At 41.6% G+C, this 25,780-nt stretch overlaps 1 protein-coding gene across 4 annotated transcripts in view; it reads right to left on the bottom strand.

Annotated features, from left to right (window-relative positions):
• The window catches only part of TIAM1 (TIAM Rac1 associated GEF 1), a 206,308-nt gene that overhangs the window by 11,166 nt on the left and 169,362 nt on the right, over positions 1-25,780 (bottom strand). For all 4 annotated transcript variants that reach the window (XM_032631281.1, XM_032631279.1, XM_032631280.1 and 1 more), the window contains 8 exons: positions 22,048-22,227; positions 20,673-20,741; positions 20,235-20,360; positions 14,844-14,952; positions 11,200-11,379; positions 10,985-11,103; positions 4,223-4,331; positions 786-844 (listed from right to left, as the gene is read on the bottom strand). In XM_032631281.1, the coding sequence (XP_032487172.1) occupies positions 786-844; positions 4,223-4,331; positions 10,985-11,103; positions 11,200-11,379; positions 14,844-14,952; positions 20,235-20,360; positions 20,673-20,741; positions 22,048-22,227 (951 nt within the window). The remainder of the gene's footprint in view (positions 1-785; positions 845-4,222; positions 4,332-10,984; positions 11,104-11,199; positions 11,380-14,843; positions 14,953-20,234; positions 20,361-20,672; positions 20,742-22,047; positions 22,228-25,780) is intronic.

The raw sequence follows: 25,780 nt of genomic DNA on the forward strand, positions 1-25,780 counted from the left end.
CTTGGGGTGAGCAGATGTAAACTATTATATAGAGAATGGAGAAACAACAAGGCCCTACTGTAGAGCACAGGGAACTCTATTCAATATCCTGTGATAAACCATAATGGAATAGAATATAACAAAAGGAATGTCTACATGTGTGTAACTGAGTCACTTTGCTGTACAGCAGAGACTGGCACAACACTATAAATCACCTATACTTCAATAAAATAATAAAAATTTTAAAATATGTCATTAAAACAAATAAATAAATTGTTTTAATTTCCAAAAGAAAACCCAACAAGAACAACAACAAAGCAGTGATGCTGGAACCCCGGGTCACTCCCCCGTGTGCACTTTTGTTCACCCAGCAGCAAGCCAGAGGCCATGGGACAAATCTGCTGAGGGTGCGCAAATAAGCTTGCTAACCAGTCAGGCAAAAGAGAGACAAAGGAAGAAAGAGAAAAGGGATTCCCAAACAAGCACAGAGGGGTAGGAAGAACAGGCAGTGGATAAAAATAGTATTAGGAAGGTAGGTTCGGGCCATGGTAAGCCCAATAGCTGTTTACTTTCATGCTCTAAACGTGAGTCTGCCTGCAGGAAGGCAGGATGGGCAATTTCCTTAAGTCCTCAGCATCACTTAAAAAAAATCATAAAACACTCAAAAAAAATCATAAAACAGTCAAAAAAAATCATAAAACACTCACGCCTGACAAAGGTGCAGAATTACAATTACGCAGATAAAACTGAGGAACAGATAGTAAGGGAGATACTTTGAAACTATGGGGTGAAATAAGAAGTCTTACAAGTTTCCTCTTCTGTTTGGAACCATCTTTATACACAAGGACCACAGCAGTTTTGAAGACTGGAAAAACATAAAATGAAGGCAGTTATAGCACACAAGGGGTTGGGTTTTCCCCTTCACTTTCAATAACTTGTGGTAACAAACACTACCGTTATGAAGAGGACAGACAGTCCCCGTGAATCGGCTCCCATTCCACCCTCCACTCACTCAGCGCATCTGAGAGATGCAAAAACCTGTTAAGACAAAATTTTCCAGGTCCCAGATAAACAGGAAAAGCCTGAAGAGATGGAAATAAACCCTCCTGCCCCACTGGAAACTTTTGGGTAAAATATATTTTCACTATGGTATCAATTCAAGCGTAAAACTTCAGCTTATACACATTTAACAAAAATGTACTAGTTCAGTAGCGGAAGGAACAGTACAAACATCAATAATAATAATGCTTACGGTAACTTATATTTATGCAAATTAAGCTAATATTACACACACGCAGAGTGCTCCTAATTCAGGAAATGTAATTCATCTTTTTCGACCTCAATAAATAAAAATGAGTTTATGAAGTAGAATGCAGTTTTACTTTTTCCAAACAGGATGAATCGCAATCAACTATTTAGAAGCAGGGAGTATGTAGTTTTATTCTTATATTCTTTGGGGGTGGGGGAAGATACAATGGAGTTATGCATAGTCCTCCATAGAATTCCTTAAACAATGCCAAGGACGTTCAGCACTCAGTGATTCTGACCCCCCTGCAAAGAAGAACTGGTGTCCAGAACGACAAGGAAGGGTGACCCCAGCCCATCCCTGGCTCCCTGTATCAGGGTCTCCATCTCCCTTCACACTCTGACCCCAAGGCATAGCAGGGACCACGTTAGTCACATGGCAGCTGGAGGGGGCACACCTGGTGTACCAGACACACAATTACAGGGAATTCTCAGGGACAGGCTCCCCAGGCTCCCAGGCTCTCTGCAGACTAACCCAACGTGTCTGGTATACGTTTTATCATTTTTTATCCTACTGACCCATCAGGCTCCCTTTGTGTAAGACTGCAGGAAAAAACCTTTCGGGTACAAAGAAGCGGACCCCAGGCACTGGGTCTGGGCTGTCACAGCGCCTGACTTGGTAAAAATCCCAGAGGACAGACTGCAAGGTTCCCACTGACCCCAGGAGGCCACACCAGCTCTGCATGGAGGCTGCACAGAGCACCCGAGGCGGCCCTCTGTCCTTACCATGAAGCCTTCAGAAATCACAGTGTCCAGGACAGCAGGTCCCTTTAAAATGGAGGGAGCTCCACTGCAGGAGAGGGTGAGGTTGCCAGTGAACTTAGTCTCAGAAGACCCACCATCTCACTGGGACCAGAGCTCAGTGAGGTTGTTGCTGTGACTCTAAGAAGGCTACTGGTCTGCCTCGGTTTACCTGGACCATCTAGGATCACAGCGGCAGGGCCAGAGTGGACCTCAGTCTGGGCTATGAGCATCTCCGCCTTGATCCCTCCCTGATCCGCAGCCGACGGTCACTCAGTTGACTCCAAGTGCTGCCCATCCCTTCAGACATGGCCTTGATGTCCAAAACGCCTGGCTGCCCTGACCAGCCTAAATCCCTCTCTCGATATCCCCAAAGGTGAACATCTAACACCCTTTAAGGCCGAAACCTAAACAAACGATTTCTTTCCTTCTTTTAAAGGTGGTAATGGTCAGCCCTGAGTACAAACTAGCCGTCCTGTGAGTAAAACATCAAGGTGCTGGGTGGGCAGCCGGTCAACTTTGTTTTCGGAAGAAAGCAGCACTATTTCCTGAGATCAGAGCAACGGAAACAAGACAACCACATTTTAACCCCAAAGCTGCCTGTTCAGTGGTAATTAAGTTACTTCCCTCACAGCAACTCTTCCTTGTTTCAAAACACATTTCTAGGGCTTCCCTGGTGGCGCAGTGGTTCAGAGTCCGCCTGCCGATGCAGGGGACACGGGTTTGTGCCCCGGTCTGGGAAGATCCCACATGCCGCGAAGCGGCTGGGCCCGTGAGCCATGGCCGCTGAGCCTATGCTCCGCAGCGGGAGAGGCCACAACAGTGAGAGGTCCGCGTACCGCAAACAAAACAAAACAAACACATTTCTAAGGCTCTGTTAGTTCTGCTTGCTACTTAAAAATCACACCAAAACTGCCAAACACGTCACCTTTTAAGGACGTAAATAAGCTCATTACAATGACGACAGCCTGCCTTGAGCCAAACACACACATTGCCCCTCAAACCTCAAAACTGGCATTTTCCTGAACCCTTTCTATCACAGGTTGGCAAACTAGGGCCTGCCTGTTTCCGCACAACCCGCCAATACTAGCGCCCATTTGTTTACACACTGTCTACAGCTGCGTCTGGCTACTTATGGCCTCTTGGTCTGTGAAGCCTAAAATATTTACTATGTGGCCTTTTACAGAATAAGTCTGCCAACCTCCTACTTTGTCCCAGTCAAAGGATTTTCTTTTTCTAAATCTGTTTATTTCTAACTATAGGAAATATGTAAAATTCAGGAGACAGGCATGAAAAATCCCAATGTTGAACTCTGGAATGGTTCACCAATAGCCCAGCATCAGAAAGAGGGAGAGAGATGGTCTGGATCATTTCCTTCAGAATCCTACACCCCATAAGTGACCTACTCAGAAGCATCAGAAAACTCCCAGACCTCTCCAAGAAGAAATTTCCATATAAGAAATGCAACTGTTAATGATGGGAAAACACAACGAAGCAAAACAAACAGTATCCCTTCCCCTGCCCAAAATACCCACTACTATCAAAAACCACCAGCATGTCAAAATACCCTCAAAAAGCATTTTACAACACAACCACATGAGATTTCTAACTGCAGCAACTGCGTCCATCTGAACTGGCTTATTGGAAAATTAATCATTCGTAAACATCACTACTTTCGCTGCTGTTAGCCACGATGCGACTGAGAAGCACCTCGTAACTGCTCAAGGCATCCAGTGACGCCACAACAGGTGAGGTGAGAATCGTGCCCTGAATCCTGGCATCACACAGAGCAACACAGAGTTGGGAAGAGAATAAAAGGACTGGGGAGCTCACAAACAGAGATAGTTTTGTCTTGATTTTTCACTTGATTTTTCCTTGGTTTATTATTAACTCATTATTTTGAAAAGATATTCAGAGCAGCAGCTTAAAAAAAAATCTTTTCCTGCCCATATGTCTACACCTGGGGGAGACCTGAACAGCCATTCCCTCCCTCTTGGTAGGTGGGTGGCCACATTCGTCATACTTAGCTGGAAGGTTTAATTTAGTATCTGTGACATGTTGGTGGCCATAGCAGGAAGACAATGCAGAAAACTGTAATTAACTATATTTTAATAAATTGTGTCTTGGAAAAGAAATGTTAACTGCGAAAAATAAGCCAGCCTCCCTCTTCCCCTCCAAACCTTCTCGTGACACATACCAAAAGCTGCCAATTCGGGCTCCTTTTTCCACTTTCCCAGCGAGGCTGGTGGGTTTGGCCAGATCACAGTGGTGTGCAAAAGCAGGTCTCCCATGCTCAGATCTGCAACCTGAAATCCAGGGCAAAACTTACTGGGCGATGTTAAAAACACTCAGATATCCATGACATTTTAAAATTCAACAGGCTGGTGTCAATTCAACTTCAAGAAAATAATGTCTCCCAATAATGTCTCTCATTTGGTCAACTTTTTTTCCCTTATCCTGTTTGCCTTATCAGAATTTCAAGAATAAGGTGGCCAAAAGGTACAAATCGGGCCTCTGAAATTCACACGCAGTAAACCTGCCAGAATTGATGAACAAAATTGGAGAGCGTTTGTGTTCAAATGGAGAGTTATCTAAGGAGAACAAATGGCTGTCAACAACAAAGATCCAGCCCAGGAAACTGCAGACATTGCCACCTGTGAGTTTAAATCCCTTTGGAGCCAGGGTCTTCTGGGAAGCAGTGGAATCAATTATTTCTTCTTCTTCCGACTCATTTTAAGGAAGATTTCATTTCACTTTAGAAGAGGGAAAAGAAGCCAACTGAGAAGTTGGGAGATTGTTCTTTAAGCTTGTGCAGCTCTGGAAACCATGAGGTCTAGTGTTGTCTCCCCGAAGGTCAAATCTAAACCATCTCAGATGGACAAGTTCCTCTTTTCCTTGTAGAGACACGATGATCCTGAGAGTCCACTGGAGTCTACACCTCACAATAGTCATGTGTGCCTTTTTCACTGGAGTCCTTGGCCCACTTCCAAGTCTACCAAATTCCCATCCTCCCACCCACTCAGCAGCCCAATCACAGGCGAAAGGATCATCTGGTCTCTCAATGTGCTCCCTGTGCAAACATGTCAGAGCACGAGGCTTTGCAGAAATCAGAGTCCACGGTCCATCCCACTGGGAAACACCATACATTGTTAGGAGGGTCTCCCTCTAGTACGCCTCCCTGAAGCATCCGCCCACCAGCCTCTCACTTCTGCTCTGCGTCCACAGAAACCAAGCCCGAGTCCTTCTTCCTCAAAGCAGCAATTTGAATATTTGAAAACTTGATGTTGAGCTTCAAGGACAAATGGCTCTGGGTTTTTTTTTTTTTTTTTTGCTGCTTTTGATCTGACTGGGTTTCTAGATACAACAGCTGCCGAGCAGCCCTCCACGGAGCACGGTGCCATTTGACACTGCCCTTCTCAAGCCACCAGGTCAGGCTACAGTGCTGGAGATGGGGCTCCATCTCAGTGGCAGTGGTATTGCTGCCACTATAATGGTTGGGATCATTATAATAATTAATAATTACTCCAATTATTATTGAGCAATATTATTAGTAGTACCGTCAGTGGTTAAAAACATTAAGCAACTGTATTACTTTGTACATATTAAGTAACTAGTCAACCAAACACCCAGGTGAGTATCCACTAAGGGAACTATATAGTCTCCACTATCCACGCCCCACACACCACAGCGGAGTGGTATATACATAAGTCAAATTCCTTGGAACCATTCTGGTCCACAGCCTTAGAGGGAATGTTTTTAAAAGTGATTAAATGCCATATGATCCAACAATCCCACTCCTGGGCACATATCCAGACAAAACTATAATTCAAAAAGATACATGCAACCCTATGTTCACTGCAGTGCTATTTATTGATACAACAGCCAGGACATAGGAACAACCTAAGTGTCCATCAACAGATGAATGGATAAAGAAGATGTGGTACATATATACGATGGAATACTACTCAGCCATAAAAAAGAACAAAACAATGTCATTTGCAGTAGCATGGATGGAACTAGAGATTATCATACTAACTAAAATAAGTCAGAAAGAGAAAGACAAATACCATATGATACCACCTATATGTGGAATCTAAAATATGACACAAATTAACTTATCTATGAAACAGAGACAGACTCACAGACCTAGAGAACAGACTTGTAGTTGCCAAGGGGAGTGGGGAAATGGAGTGGGAGTTTGGGGCTAGCAGATGCAAACTAGGATATATAGGATGGATAAACAGCAAGGTCCTACTGTATAGCACAGGGAACTATATCCAATATCTTGTGATAAACCATAATGGAAAAGAATATTAAAAAAGAGTATACATATATAACTGATTTCCTTTGCTGTATAGCAGAAATTAACACAAAATTGTAAATTGACTATACTTCAATTTTTAAAAAGTGATTAAAGATCACTGGGGTAGATCATTGCCCAAACTCTACTTCTTCCCTCTATGTATCTGTACCTTCCACCATGTGATTTTCTAGTACTTCCCACTAGACTAGGCTAAGCCCCAAAGTCTCTGGGCTTGGCCATATGAGTTGGGCCGTGGACTTGGTATCAGAAGTTTCTACCAGCCCTCATAAGCTTCTGCCTTCCAGCCATGGAAAGGACATGCTCAAGACAATCACTGCTACTTCAGCCTGGATGCCAGAATGAAGAGACATGGAACACTCTGAGACCTAAGCTCTGAAGCTCACCAAGACAAGCCAAAGCCCAGCTGACCCACACCCTGTGAGTGAAATACAAGTATTTGCTTTAGTGAACACTAAGATTTTTAGTTCTTTGTTACCTGGTAAAAACAGGCTGATACAGTCCCAATGCACATGGTTCCTCTCTCTTGACGAGTTTCCACACTGTAAATGTATTAAGGGGGTCAGGGCTGCTCCCTCTGGCCAACAGCCTCTCCCCTGGCCTTCCACTGGTCCCCTTCCCAACATCCTATCAAAACCCTGAGACTGGGCTTCCCTGGTGGCACAGTGGTTGAGAGTCCGCCTGCCGATGCAGGGGACGCGGGTTCGTGCCCCGGTCCGGGAAGATGCCACATGCCGCGGAGCAGCTGGGCCTGTGAGCCGTGGCCAATGAGCCTGCACGTCTGGAGCCTGTGCTCCGCAACGGGAGAGGCCACGACAGTGAGAGGCCCGCGTACCACAAAAAAAACAAAACAAAAAAACAACTCTGAGACTGAGTTCCGCTAAAAGGCCTCTACCCCAACAAGGACTGGGATGCCTTGCTGAGTCAGGTTTTCCGAGCCCTTCTTTTAAGGGGAAATGCCCTCCTTGGCCTTTTCTTCCTCTGACCTAGGCAAAAGGGATGCTTGCTCTGTGTGGTCCAGCCCAACTCCCTAGAGTTTAACATGGGGTAGGGACTGAAGGTCCAGCTTCATCATAAAATGTTTCTTTGTCCTCTGTGGATATCTGTCTTCAGGGACCTCCTGGGGACAGTTGGTTGGTGATAGCATCAGGTACTCTGTGTCCCTGGAATGTTACCATTTCAGTATAGACCTACCATTCCCAGTAGATACTGATAAATATTCCCATTCGTGTTTACCAACTGTTCACAGTACCAGTCTAGGTTTTTTTCCTGGATATTGCCATTAAAAGGTTACTCAAGGATCAGGAATCACCTTTGTGAAAATCAGGCCATAACTTGTAAATGTCTGCCTCTATAGGCTGTTTCCATGGCTGTTCCAATATACTGCTTGCTGTAAGTACTGTTGCAGAATTATAACTGATATTGGCACAGAGCATCCTATTTCCCCAGGACCGTTCTCCCTGTGGTTTTATTTTTGTGGAATCAAGACCACTCTATCCTTTCCAGTTAGAAGACCATTCTCTTCTATGGAGAAAAAAAGAGATCAAGTAGATCTGAGTCATTTTCTTTGAGTAATCAATTTGTCTTTGGTTACAATACCTACGGCCCCTTTTAGGGGCCTATTTCTTTCTTATTCTTCCTATAGTGCTAAGACATAATCTTTCAGTGCTCTCTCTGGCATCTTCTCCAAGCCTTCATTTTTCTGGTCTTCAGACATCCTAATACTGATATAGGACTTTCCTACCCTGTAATACTGGTATATGATCAAATGTCCCTCCTTCCATCTTTTGCACTTTTTTTTTTTTTTCCCTAACAAAATCTCTGCTCACAAGAGACTGCTGTGTATAGCACTGTATCTCTTTGTTCCTCATTGGAAAGATTTCTTACTTGGTTGACAGAATTTTATTCTAGAGGACAGGCAGTCTCACCAAAGCCATATCCCCTTTTAGAGTCTCTGACTTTTTAATCGTATTCATCTTTTTTTCTAAAGTCTTTGCAATCTGCTACCCATATCACCTTCTAGTCTTTAGCATAATGGTGCTTTGCCCTCATTAAAATTCAGAAATCAATTCAGAATATAATGAAATACACTGAAATTGTTCATTTCCATGACCCAATAAAATTCACTCCTGTCAAAATGAAATAAACCAAAATACAGGATGGAAGAAGCCTTATGATCTAAAACGTCTGCAGTATTATTCATAGTCATCAATAAATGAAGCCAAGCGAACTGCCTGACAATAGGAATTAAGTAAATCATTGTTCAATCACACAATAAAATATTCTACAATAATTTCAAGGATTCTTCTGAATCATTTAAAATAACATGAAAATTAAATAATTCTTTGTTCACTATAAAAAAATTCAAGGTACAAAATAACTTCCAAAATATTCAAGAATATATAAAGAACTATATTTAATATTCAAGTATATAATATACATAATTCTGTAAAAATTAAAATAAACACCAAAAGATCAAGAGGTTTTGCGTTTTGAGATCATAGATAATTTTTCTCCTTGCCTTTCTCTGAGGTTTGCCCTTTTCTTTAATAAACATAGTATGTTTTTCTTACTATAATAGTTTTACAAGAAAATGGGAACTACATCAAGAGTAGCAGTGTCCGTCCTTTCTACACTCTGATAGATTAAATTATCTGCCTGGTAGACTGAGAACATTCTCAGGCTCTGCCTGAAATATCCATGTCGAAAAAATAAATTGTATTTCAGTGGAAAACTATGCACACCCTCCTGGGCTATCAGAGTCCAACCCTGTATCGATGTGCCTTTGAACACCTTTGCCACTCTTTGTAAGGTGTAGGTAACAGATAAATGTATAAATTCTCTCTAGTCTGGTAGCGACTTCCTTGTGCTGTAGAGAAACCAATTTGTCTCCATTCACAAATCAGCTTGACATTTCTTCACTTCATACATATACCTGTGCTATTTTGACTGTCTGGTTCCCTCACATCATCTGAGTAAAATAAATTCCTTCATATGTGTTCCCTTGTACATCTCTATGAGATATCATGAATTTACCTTTTTCTGAAAAATCTTTCAATAGTCCGAAACCTTGTCTTGTTTCACTGAGGACATAAACGTGAACCTAGATAATAACCCTTTATACCTCTGAAGATAAGGCTGTTTTCACGTCTAGACTAAACAACCAAGCCTTACACCCATTCTCTCCCCCGCCGCCCCACTGCCTTTCCTCCTCTTTCCAATCACAGCAAGAGAGTTTTTCTTCATAGTTCCCTCCCAGCTTGTCTCCTTTTTGGAGGCAGAAAGCAAAACGAGGACAATATTCCAATCAAATCATGAGGTACAGAGGCACGGATGAATATCATTACATATCATATCTGTAATGATATATTGATTCATTTTAAGATTATCAGCATTTTTATTCACATAAGCTCTTCTCAATAACTCAGGCACAACTTAGAGTTCATGCTACGTTTTTCTCAAGTATATCTGTTCCTGTGACTATTTCTTCTAAGTAGATTTTCAGGCAGACTTAAAAAAGAAGATTCATAGTCATTTGAAACTTTCATTCACTCCACAAGTATTTATTGAGTACATACTACATGCCGGTTATTATTCTAATCTCTGGGGATATAGCCTCCACCTTCATTGGTGTTTAGAGAAACAGCCCAAGTTACGGTCATGGAAATTCACTCTCACATTTAACAAAGAACAAAACCAGAGGTCCCGAGGGTGAAGGGGTGGAATCAGGACATGTTTCCTATATTAAGAAATAATTCAGCTGAGAAAGAAAACTCACAATGTAGCCTTGCGTAAAGGATAAAAGTTCCACCAACGTGGGAATGTAAACTGGTGCAGCCACTATGGAAAACAGTATGGAGGTTTCTTAAAAAACTAAAAATAGAACTACCATATGATCCAGCAGTCCCACTCCTGGGCATATGTCTGGAGAAAATTCTAAGTCAAAAAGATACATGCACCCCAATGTTCACTGCAGCACTATTTACAATAGCCAAGACATGGAAGTAACCTAAATATCCATTGACAGATGAATGGATAAAGAAGATGTGGTATATATACACAATGGAATATTACTTAGCCATAAAAAAAAGAATGAAATAATGCTATTTGCAGCAACATGGATGGACCTAGAGGTTATCACACTAAGTGAAGTAAGTCTGACAGAGAAAGACAAATATCGTATGGCATCACTTATATATGGAATCTAAAAAATGATACAAATGAACTGATTTACAGAACAGAAACAGACTCAGAGACATAGAAAACAAACTTATGGTTACCAGAGGGAAAGTAGGGGGGAGAGAGATGGGAAAGTTAGGAGTTTGGGATTAGCAGATACAAACTACTAATATTTAAAATAGATAAATGACAAGGTCTTACTGTATAGCACAGGGAACTATATTCAATGCCCTGTAATAAACTACAATGGAAAAGAATCTGAAAAAGAAGCTGAATTACTTTGCTGTATACCAGAAACTAACACGACACTGTAAATTAATTATACTTTAACTTAGAAAAAGGTTTCAGCAACAAAAACACTATCCTTGTAACTCTCTTACTTACAAATAGCACCTTAAAGAGAAACAAACCAACCCAGCTCTATGGATAGGTGTGCTGGGAAGAAGCGGGGGTCCTTACCTCTTTTTTCTCACCAGTCTGTTCGGCAATCAGCTGGTCAAACACAGCCCCAAATTCTTCATGGATTTTCTGCATTTCATTGATATGACTTGCAACTTTATTCATAGTCTTGATGGCCACTAGAAGAAAACAGGTCACGAAATAAATGAAGAGGCTGTTTGAAGGCTCTCATGGAGACACGAGCAAGGAGCAGATCTCAGGGGCCCATGACTCACAATCCAAGTGGTAGTGTTCCTCACTCTCCGCGTCCGTCAGAGCAAAAAGCTCCTTCAGCAGAAGCGGGTACTTGAGGATCCTCTGGATGGGCTTGATGAGGTAAGACTCCAGAGTGGATGAGTGTTGCTGCTTCGGGTTCTGGGCATCCAGGAATGCCTTGAAAGCCGCGTCCATCTTGGCTGGAAGAGTTTAAATACAGGTTGTCTGGGCAGGATGTGGAAATGACTCCCTTTCTCACAATTTCACTCACGAATTCCAAGGTGCCTTTTTACAGGACTGAGAGTACACTGAGTTGTCAGAGGGGGGAAAGAGGGCTCAGAGGCACAACTGGAAGGGCCTGTCCATCAGATTTAGTTGTTTATTTGAGGGGCGGCCCAGTGAGTTAAGGGATAGCAGAGTTTGTCAATCTCATACACATGGATTTTCAGGGGCTGCTGTTTATCGTCCTTGCATTCAGAATGTCTTCTTCTTCTGATACTTTGACATCTGAGGCCTTACAGACCCTGGGGAAACTGCCCATCTCAGAGCTAGACACTTCCTAGATGGTAAAGGACTCACCTGGAAGCATGCCTTTCACATGCAAGCCAATCAATGCAGAGCCACCTGCCTCCTTCCCTCTTCTGTTAGCCTTTTACACTCTAGGCCACTATCTCCCCTGCCCCTCCACCCCAGAGCCTGCTGAGATTATTCAAATTACCCAATCCTAAACCTGTTTACCCTGCCTCACCCACTCCTTCCTGCAGAAACCACAATAAAGGGTCTTGCCCACGTCTTCCCCCTCACTCATCCTGTCCCCTGGTGGGCTGTGGTGCTTCCCCCCTTGGCCCTGCACGGCGTAGCGCTCCCCCTTCTCTTGGGAGTCCTGAGTAACAAACTATCTTTCTGATGGCAATTGTCTCCTGATCTGTTGGCCTCACCATATCTGAATAATATGAAAGCCTACGTTTGAAAACACTCCTTACGCCAGTTCTTCTAATCCTTCAAGCATTTCCTTGCTGGTAGAACCTCTTTTGAGAAAAGGCAGGAAAATAAAAAGCAGCAGCGGCACCTTGCAGCTCTGGTAAGTGGAGCAAGGCTGATCCCCTGCAGTGAACGCCTTTTAAGATCTGTTCTATGTTAATTCGGTGCTACCAGCTATTAGGATTTATTTCAGAGGGAAACATACACCTGACCTAAGGTAACTCAGGCAGCACTTTCGTCACCAGCTGAGCTTCCATCTGTGTCCCAGCGGGGCTGAAAAGCAGCCCTGGGGAGTTGTGGGTCCCCAGACAATCACAAAGGTACCTGCCAGTGGATAATTAGGAAGACACGACTTATGCCTTCCAGGTGCAAAGAAATGGCAGAGAGAGAGGCTGAAGTGAGGGCAAAGAATGGGAAGAAGAAAGGACAATATATCAAAGTGACTAACTGTAGGCATATATTTTTTAAGCTTCTGATAAAAATATATTTCCGTCTCCAGTAATTAGGAATGTGAGCTAAGAACAGAAGGTGTTATAAAAGGACACCATGAAACTGTAAAATGATTCTTCTCAGTATCTTTATTCAATTAAGAAAAACAGCAATCATGTGGGGAAGGCCTTGTAAAGACTACAATCTTTTCATTTGTTTAAGCCCCATTAAGAGGAATCAGACTCCATGGGTCCAGCCACCAAATCCTTGAAGGGAAAGAAGACTGGGAATGAGGTGACTGAGAAGAAGCCCATGGCCTCGGAAGCGAGCCCAGGCCCAGAGCTGATGCATGCGGAGGCTGCAGCTTCCGTGGACATCCCAAGTCTTGGTCCATGCCCGTAAGGGGCCTAGGAATTCCCCCTAAAGTCCTCATGCCCAAAAACACGTCCATGCGCGTTTAACCCATCAAGTGTATTTCACACATCAGGGCAAAAGAGGGCATGCTTCTCAGCTCTTTGAGCGGTAAAGGGCATCACTCCCATGCAACCTAGATGGGAGTCTGTTAAGAATCATAGGCTATTTGTCCTCAAAGAGTTCTCTTCATCTTCTTGGCACATCTGGCCATTAGAAAATTGTGGGTCACACCTAATGTCTTAAGGCATGGTTTTGAAGGATTTTCTAATATTTTTCAGGTGCAAAAAATAATGGTTTTGAATTTTAAAAATCTATAGGGGCAGAATTTAATCTAATCAAGTGATTAAAAATAACACAATTACTTTAAGAACTCTCATGAGTATATAATTTTACCACAGAGCAAAGTGCTCTAAAACTGTTACGCTAAAATCTCTCATAACATAGCATTCAATTAAAGTTTAAAAAGATGCACACACACGGAACTACATGACCAATTCAGCATGTGTAAAACCACAGACTAGGCCATACAGCGGGACAGTTTCCTTGTCCTACAGCAGGACAAGGAAATTCCCAGGTTCCCTTTAAATTTTTGTGCTGAAGTAGAACTCTTTTGCCTAGACTACGACCATCATTAAGTATGGCATTATCTGGGGCAGGATCTTTTGTTGTCCAGAGACCTGTGTTGTATTAATGTTTATTATAATACATTTTGAATTAAATCAAGCTAGTTCTCTTTGGCAACAAACATAAATATAAGTAAATTACTTACAAATTCAGCAGCTGTTTACATGGCAGCCACAGTAAAGTGTTAAAGAAGAGCAGGCTGATTTCCAGAGATTCTTTGAAATCGAACTTTCTATTGGTTCTACTGTTTACCAAGGACATGTTTCTCTAATCCTTTAACCTATCAACAGTCACATGCAGAACTATGGAAGCGAAACAACTCTCTGGAGACTCTCAGAACACCCCATCATCTTCCTAGAACACTTAGGAACAGCAGCTTGCCAATCTAAAAATTCTGTTCTTTTCCATGCAAAATATAATTACAGCTGGAATGATTTCTGTAAATAACTGAAACAATTTTAGTAGTGATGATGGTGACTATTATCACACACCTGAGAACAAAAATAGGTGAGGGAAAAATGAAATGCCACAAAAAGGTGTATGAAGTGTGGTAGGTTATAACAAAATTAATGAAAAATAGAAATAAAGCAGGGGGATTCTAAACTCCCTACGTTTCTGCATAATTGCAAAATGACTCATCAATTCTGGCCCCAAATAACTGAGTCAAAACGTTGATGGTAAGAAAATGGACAAAACTGTTAATTCAAGATATAATGCATTTCATTTCTCAGTACAGTCGGGCCCCCGTATCTACAGGTTCTATCCACAGGTTCTGCACTGTGAATTCAACTCGCCATGGATAGGATATATCTGGGAAAAAGAAATTCCAGAAAGTTCCAAAAAGCAAAACTTGAGTATGTTGCACACGGACAGCTATTTACATGGCACTTATATTTTATTAGGTATTATAAATAATCTAGAGATGATTCAAAGTATACGGGAGGATGTGCATAGGTTATATGCAGACACTACACATTTTATATAACAGACTTGAGCATCCTCGAAGTTTGGTATCCATGCGGGGGCGGGGTCCTGGAACCAATCCTCCACAGATACCGAGGAACAACCATACCCTTAATTTGCGGCCTGTTGGAACATCCATCTGGCACAACAATGACTCCGATTTCTGTCCCAAAGCCCCCAACCACAGTTGGCCACACAGATGTGAACTGACAATGAACAGGCCCACCTGCTACCCAGTCCTCCCAGGCCTTACCTTTCACCAGAACCTTGGGGACCTTCGTGTGGCTAGCACAGAAGGCACTGTAGAGCTTGAAGCGGTCGGCATAATACAGAAAGGATCCCCCCAGAGAGAAGAGCACCTTCTGGATTTAACAAGAAACAATGCAGTTAGGTTAGGGTCCTCCTCATGTGGAAATATCAGCAGGATATAGCAGGGAGCTCGCAGCTGCCTCACTCTCCCCACAAATCAGCACCACTCACACCTGTCACAGCCTGTCTCAGCTCACTGATGGCCTATGGGAAAGTGTGTGGGTTTACATGTTTGTGTAATAGATGCTGGATTTGGCTTTCTCGGTAATTAGAGTCAAGATGTCGCTGGTTTTCTAGGCTTGTGTCTTTCAGTGACCTATCTGGGATGTTTGAATGTTACCGAGAAAGCAGATACGGCATTTTGGAGAAGACAGAAATCTTTATTCTCTCATTAGTTCCTGTTGGGAGGTAGAAGTGACAAACCAAATAAAGGCAGGAAACGCATAAATCTCCCGAAATAGAAAACACATTTCTCTAATCACTAACTCCACCCTCTCCAATGCCATGCTCTCTTCCAGCAGGAATAGATAAGAACATAAGAAATAGACTCAACTAAGGAATTAGTACTGTCTCCCAGGCCACACCCTCTGCCCCAACAGGATCAAAACTAGGTGGACGCTTTCCCTATTAGGAATTTAATATGCCTGAGGTGGGATACTTTTTATCCTACACATTTTATAGAAATATATGTAACAGGCCTCAGAAAAGTATCTATGAGGTTTCACAATGATCTAGTCTAGTTCAGAAAGAGCTATTGCTTATTTAAATTTAGAATTTAAAACGTACATTCAAAGCAAAAACTAAGCTATACATATAAACATATCCCCATATCTCCTCCCTCTTACGTCTCCCTCCCACCCTCCCTATCCCACCGCTCTAGGTGGACACAAAGTACCGAGCTGATCTCCCTGTGCTATGTGGCTGCTTCCCACTAGCTATCTATTTTACATTTGGTAGTGTATATATGTCCATGCCACTCTCTCACTTCGTTCCGGCTTACCCTTCCCCCGCCCCGTGCCCTCAAGTCCATTCTCTACGTCTGCGTCTTTATTCCTGTCCTGCCCCTAGGTTCTTCAGAACCACTTTTTTTTTTAGACTCCATGTATGTGTGTTTTGGATTTGAGTGATAAATTGGATTCCACAAAGTGCACTTTACTGAATGAACAATGCAGAGAAATCTGATAGAATATTAAAAACAAAAAAAGGTTTATTATGAACCACACATAACTGGTAATTAGAAGCCTAAATTCTTTTCCTACATGTTGTACTTTTCCTCCTTTACTCCTCAAGCCCCATCCCTCCCCAAACCTCACCCGCTTGACCGAGAGAGGGTTTCGGGAGGGGCAGTCTGACTCTGTAGGTATAGTCATCCTTTGAGCTATATTCAACAATCAATGAGAAAAACTATAGAAGAAAAAGCTCTAATTGTAACGTCTTACCTTAGCCATATCAAGCCATTCATTTGTTTAACTTAATATTACTTACTAGGCACATACCATACAGCAAACACAGATAGAACATTAAGGTATTCATTTGTTCTTCCAGCCTTAAAAAATGATCTCAGAGCACAAAGTGTGCACAAACATGAGGGGTTTCTACACAAAGACTGCATTTCCCCTGTGTTTCTCTTCTGCAGGACTTCACAGAGCCTCTCACTGGCTGACGGACATTGCAAACTTCCAAGGGAAAATTATATCAAAACTTATTTCACCTCAGAACCAATTTTTTTTCTAATACTGTCTTAGGCAACACAATTTGAATATTTTAACAAGTGTTTATGTTTTTGACAAATATATAATCAGGATTTAAATGAAGCAGCAATGGCGGAAACCAACAGCAACAGGTTTAAGAGTGAACACTGACTGTCCAGAAGCCAACTCAGAAGTGCCAGAGAGCAGCCCCAGGGCCAAGAATATTGAACGTGCACCAGTTGTCATGTCTGACAGATGGAATGGAGAGGGTCAGGTTAGGCACTAAATTAGTGAAATGAAGGTCGGGGAAGAAAGTTCCACTTAAATGGAATTTACAACACTGACTGCTTAGCGTGAACTTGCTAAAAGGATCACGCACCAACCCCTCCCTAGAAGAACTCTGCTCATGACACAGTTATGTTCATATCACCGTTCTGATAACTAAACTCTCCTGAAGTGATCAACTGACTCTAACCGCAAAGAACTGGACTCACAGCAAAAGCCTGCTACATGAATATAATGAATGTTAGATATTTTAGATTAAAACCAAATGTTTTCGGGTCTGTCCGCATCTTTATTATGTTCCACATTAAGCAACTTTTTGATTAACTGACAAACTACTGGCCCATATCATGGTGTTCTAGTATCCTATTAATTAATTTATCAATGAACCAAACTGTACTTCAAATGGACAGTATGTCCAACTACCCTGAAGAGAAGAAAAACAAACTAACACAAGCAATTTCTGAACACACAAAAAATGAACTATATGCAGTAGTTAGGGTTAAAGGGAGGTAGGGAGAGAAAGGATAAAGCAAATGTGTTAACATTTGGAAGAAGGCTGGGAGAAGGCTATCTGGGAATTCTTTATACTATCCTTGCAACCTTTCTGTAAGTCTAAAATTACATCCAAATAAAAATAGAGAACTATACATGAATATATGTCCATATGCTTATGTGTATGAATATGTGTGTGCATTCTAAATGACTCCTGTTGCAGAGAGGGACTGTAAAGAGATGACACACAAAAATATATCGAAGGGGTAGTCTTCATCTCATCCTATAAACCTGTATACATACTAACATTACACAGCCAGGTTTCTGCAAGTGTTAGAAGAGAGTCAAAGTGTATGAGGGTCCCCACCTATATGGACAACTGAACCCAAGTTCAACACAAGCGCAAAAGCGATTCAGTGGAAAAGGACTGAAGGATAGTCATTTCAAAAAATAGTGCTAGAAACGTTAAATATTCATATGCAAAAAAATTGACTTCGATTCACACCAGATCAGAGACCTAAATATAAATCCCCAAATTATGAAACTTTTAGGAGAAAATCTTTATGACCCTGATTTAGGCAAAGAGTTCATAGATAAGACAGCAAAAGTATGACCCAAAAGAGAAAAAATTTGAAAACTTGGATTTCATTAAAAAATAAAAACTTCTCAGGGGAGGGATAAATTAGGAGGTTGGGATTAACATATGCATACTACCATATATAAAATATATAACCAACAAGGACCTACTGTATAGCACAGGGAACTATACTCAATATTTTGTAATAACCCTATAAGGGAAAAGACTCTGAAAAAGAACAGACGTATACGTTTGTATGTGTGTAACTGCATCACTCTGCTGTACACCTGAAACTAACATAACATTGTAAATCAACTATACTCGATTAAAAAAAAAGAAATCAACTTTAAAAAAAAAACTTCTCTTTGGGAGATACTGTATGACAAGGAGAAAATATTTACAATTCATATATCGGTAAAGGGCTCATACACAAAATTTCCAAAGAACTCTCAAAACTCAACGATAAGAAAACAATCCAATATAATAAATGGGCAAATGATTTGAAAAGACACTTCACCAAAGAGGATATATTCAAAGCAAATTAGCACATAGAAAGATACTCATAGTCATGTCATTAGAGAAACTAAAATTAAAGCCACGATGAAGTGCCACCACCTACCTGCTAAAATGGCTAAAATTCAAAAGAGTGACCCGACCTTGTTGTAAGAATGAGGACGAACAGCTGGTGGGACTGTACACTGGAACCGGTTTGGAAAATAGTTCCACTGTTTCTTAAAACGTTAAACATACACTTACCATATGACCTAACCATTCCATTCCTAGGTATTTACCCGAGAGAAATGGAAGCACATATTCATACTAAAGCTTGTACATAAATGTTCACAGCAGCTTTACGTGTAGTCACCAAAAACTGGAAGAAAACCCAGATGCCCAAGAAAGGGGAAAGGATCACAAAGTGCAGTGCATCCACACAATGGAATACTACTGAGCAATAAAAAAGGAATAAGTGTGGGTATATGTAACAACAGGGATGGAACTCAATATAATTACACAGTAAACGATACCACACAAAAAAGCATACATGCTATATGTTTCCATTTATATAAAATTCCAGAATGCTAACTAATCTGTAGTAACAGAAAGCAGACATAGTTGCCTGTGGCTAAGAGGCGGCCGTAAAGAGGAAGGAGGGAGGAATCACGAAAGAGCAGGAAAAACAATTAGGGGTGATATTATGTTCATTATCCTGATTGAAGTGATGGTTTCACAGGTGTCCACGTATGTCAAAATTCATCAAACTGTACGCTTTAAATATATGTATTGTCTATCAATTGTACCTCAATTAATCTGTTTTTTAAAAGTACATGAGGGTGACATGTAAGCCAACAGCATTGTGCACAAATCAATGAACCTTTGTCAATCAGAAACACAGCACAGGACATTTCTGCAATAAGGGAAAGCCAACCAAGGAGAAGGAGACAAGCTGTCAGCATCCTCACTAAGGTACTAGTCATAGATCCTCACTAAGGCTACAAGGACATGGCTTCCCTGGTGGTGTAGTGGTTAAGAATCCTCCTGCCAATGCAGGGGACACGGGCTCAAGCCCTGGTCTGGGAAGATCCCACATGCCACGGAGCAACTAAGCCCGTGCGCCGCAACTACTGAGCCTGCGCACTAGAGCCCGGGAGCCACTACTGAGCCAGTGCACCACAACTACTGAAGCCTGCGCGCCTAGAGCCTGTGCTCCGCAACAAGAGAAGCCACCGCAATGAGAAGCCTGTGCACTGCAGTGAAGAGTAGCCCCCGCTCGCCGCAACTAGAGAAAAGCACGCACACAGCAACAAAGACCCAAACGCAGCCAAAAATAAAATAAATTAAAAAAGGCTACAAGGACACTGTGTGCTGGAAGATTGCCTTCCTCCTAGATAATTGATAAGCACTTCCATTAACCAGTTTCCCAGAACAAGATAAGTTAATTTGTTTATTGGAAAACCAAGAGTGCTAGTCTAATTTGTTAATAGCAAGTATTAAAAGCCCCTACATAAACAGAACAAAAGGTAGGCACATCTTCCAAAGCAGAAGTCAGCAGATACACCAGTTTAATGCAAGTCAGTGGCACTGGTTCTACCTCAGCCAGAAAAGCAAGATGCAGTGCGTTCCCCTCTCAGACTCCCTTTAGGAAATGACTCCACTGGCAGTTCAGTGAAGACTCAAGACCACGGCAACAATGCCTCCTGCGATGTGTTATTAGGAGATTCGACTTGACCTATAGGATAGCCCACGCTTGACATTAAGAGGCAGCTTTACACTATTTGAGGATGAGACTTACCTTAAATTGATCAACTTTCTCAAGCTTTTCCAGATCAGGTACCAATCTCACTCCATCTTCTAGAGTTTTAAGGAATTCTACTTGAAACTCTACCATTTCAGTTAAATTTCCAAAGAGCACATCAAGCTGGAAAATGCAAAAGAATTTCATCAACCCCGTATTTCATTAGTGTGCAGAACCTTTATTTGCTTCTGATTTCAAAGTTTTTCTACCCATACTTATAAATTACGGTAATGCTCCCACCACCAGAAGGCGGGGCAGCTCCCTCCTTCCTCTCCAAGTGCACACCAAGAGCTCCACAGGCAATAATTTGATCTATTTATTACAATTAAATGAATTCAAAATGCTCTCAGTATTGTGTGTACTCCCCAGTCCTTCCTCTTCACCAAGTCAAGCTATAGTGTGACCCTCACGAAGTTCAGACAATTGCCACCATACCTCATCTTGGGTGAGAAAAGTTTCTTTTTGAAGAGGTTTTAGGTATCTCTCCATGAGGCAGTTTAAGTCCTAAGGGTTGAAAGAATATGTGATTAGCACATCTAAACGTCTATAAAGAATCTAAAGAAAAAAAAATTATGTCCCAAATGCTAACATTTCAGTCTTTACGTCACTGAGGTCCATTGAGGCAGAAGTGAGCCAAACTTTTCTCAAGATATTTCAGACTTTGCAGGCCATATGGTCTCTGTTGCAACTATTTAACTCTGCTGCTATACAGGAAAGTGGCATAAATAATACATAAGTGAATGTGTGTGGCTGTGTTCCAATAAAACTTTATTTGTAAAAACAGGCAGAGAGCTGGATTTGGCCCAAGGACCATAACTTGCTGACCTCTGACTTAAAGACTAAAACAGATCATACTATTGTAACATAGAACTAAACATAACTAAATTATAGAGTTAGAGGAGTATATCATTATACAATTATCATAATTAGATGAATTATATAGTTATAGGAATATATTATAAATTATATAGTGTTGAAATAACTTTCCAGGCCCAAGATGGAGCCATTTCTGCCTGGGGTGTCGGGTCAGCAAACCCAAATTTAGATCATTTTTGTGTGCCTGTCAATACACCACTTGACCAGAACGTAGTATATCCACTCAGCCAATTTCCAAATGCCAGGCCAACTCTGGGCCTTCTCATCCCAACCAAGGTTGACTACGTGGCCCCAGCCAATCAAGTATTGTCTGTTTGTCTCTTCCTTGTTCTTTATTCTTTACCCTATGAAAGCTTCTTGCCTTCTGTCCCATTTTACAGTTCTACAAAAGGAGACTGTCCATTTCACGAACAAAGTTTTAAATAAAGTTTTTATCACTTTTAAATTGTCTTCTTTAATCATTTTTAAACAATAGTTGTATGTATTATAAATTATATAGGAACAAATGATATAGTTTCAGAATATAACTAAATGTCAGAACAAATGATAACAGACCTGATATCTTTCTGCCTAGACTCAAAGTAGATTGTGAAGATACTACTAGTTGAATTTGTCAAAAACGAATTCAATTTTAGTATGAGCTCAACAACATATTTAGAAAGGTCAGAAGGTTCACTTAACATCCACCATCATCTCCTTTCTGAGTCAATCAATCAGTTATTTATATCAACGAAGTGCTATAAGAATAGATATGCTTCCCTAAAACACAAAAGGAGATCGTAACATTCAGAATCAAGGCCAAATTCCATAGGAGAGACCAAAATACCCTTCAAGACCGTGATCTGGCTTTGCTGTTAGTCAACATCAGTATCAACACAGAGCCTGCATCCTTCCGAAGGATGGGAGGAAGGATGCAGGGCAGGAGAAGACGTACTTTCACATAGGTGCGCTCCGTCTCCAGGAGCTCACAGATGACCTTGCGCAGCTTATCGGCGTCCGTGAGCTGTCTCATGGCGGCCAGCTGAGGCCCGGCAGAGTCCTGGGGGGACGGGCTCGGGTCAGAGGAGTTCATCTCGTGCAGACTGCGGCAAAATGCGGCCACCTGTTCCGTGCTCTTCAGAGCACAGTTGAAAAGGCAAGACAGACGAAGTTATCCCTCACTAGAGAGACCTCTCTGACATCTGTCCCTCCTAAAAATGTTCCTCCTGGTTAATGAACTGCCACACGTGAATCACATCTCTCGTTTCCCCAAATTGCTCCACACATCTGAGAGCTCACTGAACGCTCATGACAACCATAATAACAACTGCTGACATATACTGAATGATCACTGCCTGCCAGGCACTGGTCTGATCCATTTAATCCTCCCACTTGGTAAGTGAGGGCTATTATCATTCCCATTTTACAGTTGAGACAACAGAGGCCAGGAGAGGTTAAGTAACTCATCCAAGATTGCACAGCTCGGATCTGAACCAGGCAGCATGGCTCAAAGCCTGTGTCCTTAATTACTCTGCAAGAAGCTCTCCAATGAGGAGAGGAAGATACGGACAAGTGCATTTCACCCAAAATACAAGGGTAATTCATTATCAGACTCTCAGTTCACTGCACTATACATATTTACTTTGCAAAGCTGGAAGATGATTTTATAAGCAGAGTCTTCTGTCTCTATTAAAAGTTGACACGGAGGCAACTCTCTAGATAACAACAGATTATATATATATACATATACACATATACATATAGATATATTTTTTAAAGTTTCTGTCTCTCCAACTTCTCCAAGGCAGAAAGATTCCACCACCACCAGCACCCACCACCTCCCCACTCCTCCAACTAAAACTAAGGGGCACTGACCCCTGAAAAAGACCTCAATAGGAGAGCTCACTCCCCACCCAGTCTCTGTCCAGGATGATTCAGGTGGAAGTTTGGGAATCTAGAATTCTAAAATACCAACTTTTCAAGTTATGCAAAACAGTTCTTCAAAGCAAGGGTTGAAGATGGACCACTGAAAATCCTGTGGAATCAGTAATTCCCCACCCTGGTTGCATGTAGGAATTACCTGGGGAGTTTTTAAACCTCCCAATGCCCAGTGCGCCATCCAGATCAATTCGATCCGAATCTCTAGGACGGGATGCGCAAGTGTTAGCATTTTTTTAAAGCTCTCTATGGTATTACTCCAAAGGCTATTTTGTAGCACAACATCTAGTTTATTAGTTTATTAGTATTTGTTCGAATGTACCACTCTGCAAATGTCTCATGCATATCTCCTTGCATATCTTCTTGGACTGCTCTTCCCTGTTTCTATTGTCCAATTCATCCCTAGGCACAAAGTATTTCCAATATAGACCTGTGCAGATAAAGGATTACTTTCAGGAGTGAGTAGGTGGGTATCCCACCTGCTCACTCTTGAAAGTAACATCCTGAGAAGACCATCCTTCCAAAAACAACTGTTGGTGCAAAGAGCTGAACGTCAAGGCTGGCATTTTGTGGTAGGCAGAGGAACCAAACCAAGTGTATCCCATGGGGGTAATTCTTAAACACAGAGGAAGGTAGCTAACATTAGCATGCCTTCTCCTCATTAGCATAGCCCAAAGGGAAGGAAGCCCGGAATAAAGACAGGACAAGGACATGGGAAATCAGAACTTAACAAGGATGCATCAGCAGCAGTGTCATGACAGGAAAGAGCAGAGCCAGGACCCAAATCCACGTAATTATTGATCCAATTTTCTTATGGTTACACAGCTTATTTATTGCTATCACAGATCCTGGTCTTATATGCCGGGATGTATTAGTTACCTGTCAGTGGCACTGTTAAATGTTCCCTACGGAATCAGTGTGTCAGACACTGACTATCCCCACAAAGAATTCTCCCTTTGGTGACTGATGAAAAACTCACCAAAATGGGCTGAACTGTAAAGCATGTGACTTATAACCCAATAAGGCTGTTAAAAAAGAAAAACTACTTTTTTTAAATCACAGCCTGTTTCAGTAGAAATAAACTAAACAGTTTGATTTAGTTATGTTAGGGTTTTACAAACTCAGTGTCATCATTAAATATAAACAGTTAAATATGGCTTTGTCCTAATAATTAAAAAGGAACAAGTAGGTCCATTTTAACAAAAGCGTCCACACGCCTTTTAGATGATCTCATGATAACTGTAAAAGGCAACTGCATTGTAACATAGACATCATGGAAGTGGGGTTATGCCTCACCAAGTGAAAATCCCAAGGAAAGACAGTGTGATAACAGCTGACAGCTTAAGTGCCCTGCCCTCCAGCTAATCCCAAACTCTCCTCTGTCACTTTGATTTGTCACTAATCAAAACAACAAATGTATAACTGGCACCTTCGCTTACACAATGCTTTTCTAAATGTCCCAACAATAACCACCGCTGCCTGTCATTTACATACAAATTAATAACATAGCTATTACCCATGATACCTAAATCCATTCCCATATTCCCATCAGAGACACAGGAGACCTTGCTGCAGTCTTATCATTTAGACAAGTTGCCATGAGAACTCCAATGTCCTCACAGATTACACCAAGGATGTCCCACGCTTTAAGAAAAAGGCAAGTTATAACCTTGGGACTCTGACATATCAAAGGCAGGAAATTCAAAAGACATTTCCCTTTGTGCTCCCAATTCGCACCACGCTGACTTGTTGCCATTCTCAGCAATATCTGGCTCGAATAATGAAAGGCATGACACGGAGTTTCTGGGTTTTCGTTCCCTCCGTTTCACGATAAATACTTTAAGGTTTCCATTTTTAAGAGTGTGAGTAGGGTTCCTGACTTTGCCTGTGTCAAGTCCACCACCTCTAAGGTTCAGTATTCTGAGTTTTAAGCTCAGGGAAAAGCTCAGGGAAAGCTCAGGTTAGTGAGATGAGGGCCAGGGCTCTAGTGCTCTACACCTAGCCATCTCCTACCCAACCTCCCGTCAAACAGCCAGGCTCCCCACCTTCTTCCTGGCACACCCGTCCTGAGTCAAGTCCTGGATTATATTAGGAAATACCTTTAGCATCCCAGGGGATACCTAAAAATATCCCTGAGTCCTCTTCTGAGAGTTCAGAGCCTTAGGCATCCCTTCCTTATAAGCTAAGATAGATTTATCGGGGGGGTGGGGGGGAAGCAGTTTCTCCACTGGCAAGCCCCTTCTCTGATTCAAGTTATAAACTCTCAGGTTTATCAAGGAACTGGGTCAATATGGACATAATCTTTTTACTGTCAATTCCATGTTATCTAAATAAATAATAAATTTAATAAAATAAATAAACAAACAAAAAGATAGAATAACAAGTTATATTGTATATATCATCAAGGGGTGTTATTTATAAGGCTCTTAATGAAATTTTTGCTTGGAAACAACTTCAAAGGATATCATCAAGTTTGCGAATTTTGTTTCACTAAAATATTACCCCCCAAAAAATGAAATGCAGGTCGTCTTTAGAGATTTTACATGTTGTGTAAAATTATTTATTTTACACAAATAAATAACCTAGAGATTTTACATGTTGTGGCCCAGTTTTTAAGTCCCCCTGCCCCCATACTGTGGCCAAACTTGTTTGCATCAAAGCCTATTAGAACCTGGGGTCGGCGGGGGGAGATGAACTGGGAGATTGGAATTGACATACATACACTATTGATACTATGTATAAAATAGATA

Source organism: Phocoena sinus, chromosome 4 (genome assembly GCF_008692025.1).
Source record: "Phocoena sinus isolate mPhoSin1 chromosome 4, mPhoSin1.pri, whole genome shotgun sequence".
NCBI classification, from domain to species: Eukaryota; Metazoa; Chordata; class Mammalia; order Artiodactyla; family Phocoenidae; genus Phocoena; species Phocoena sinus.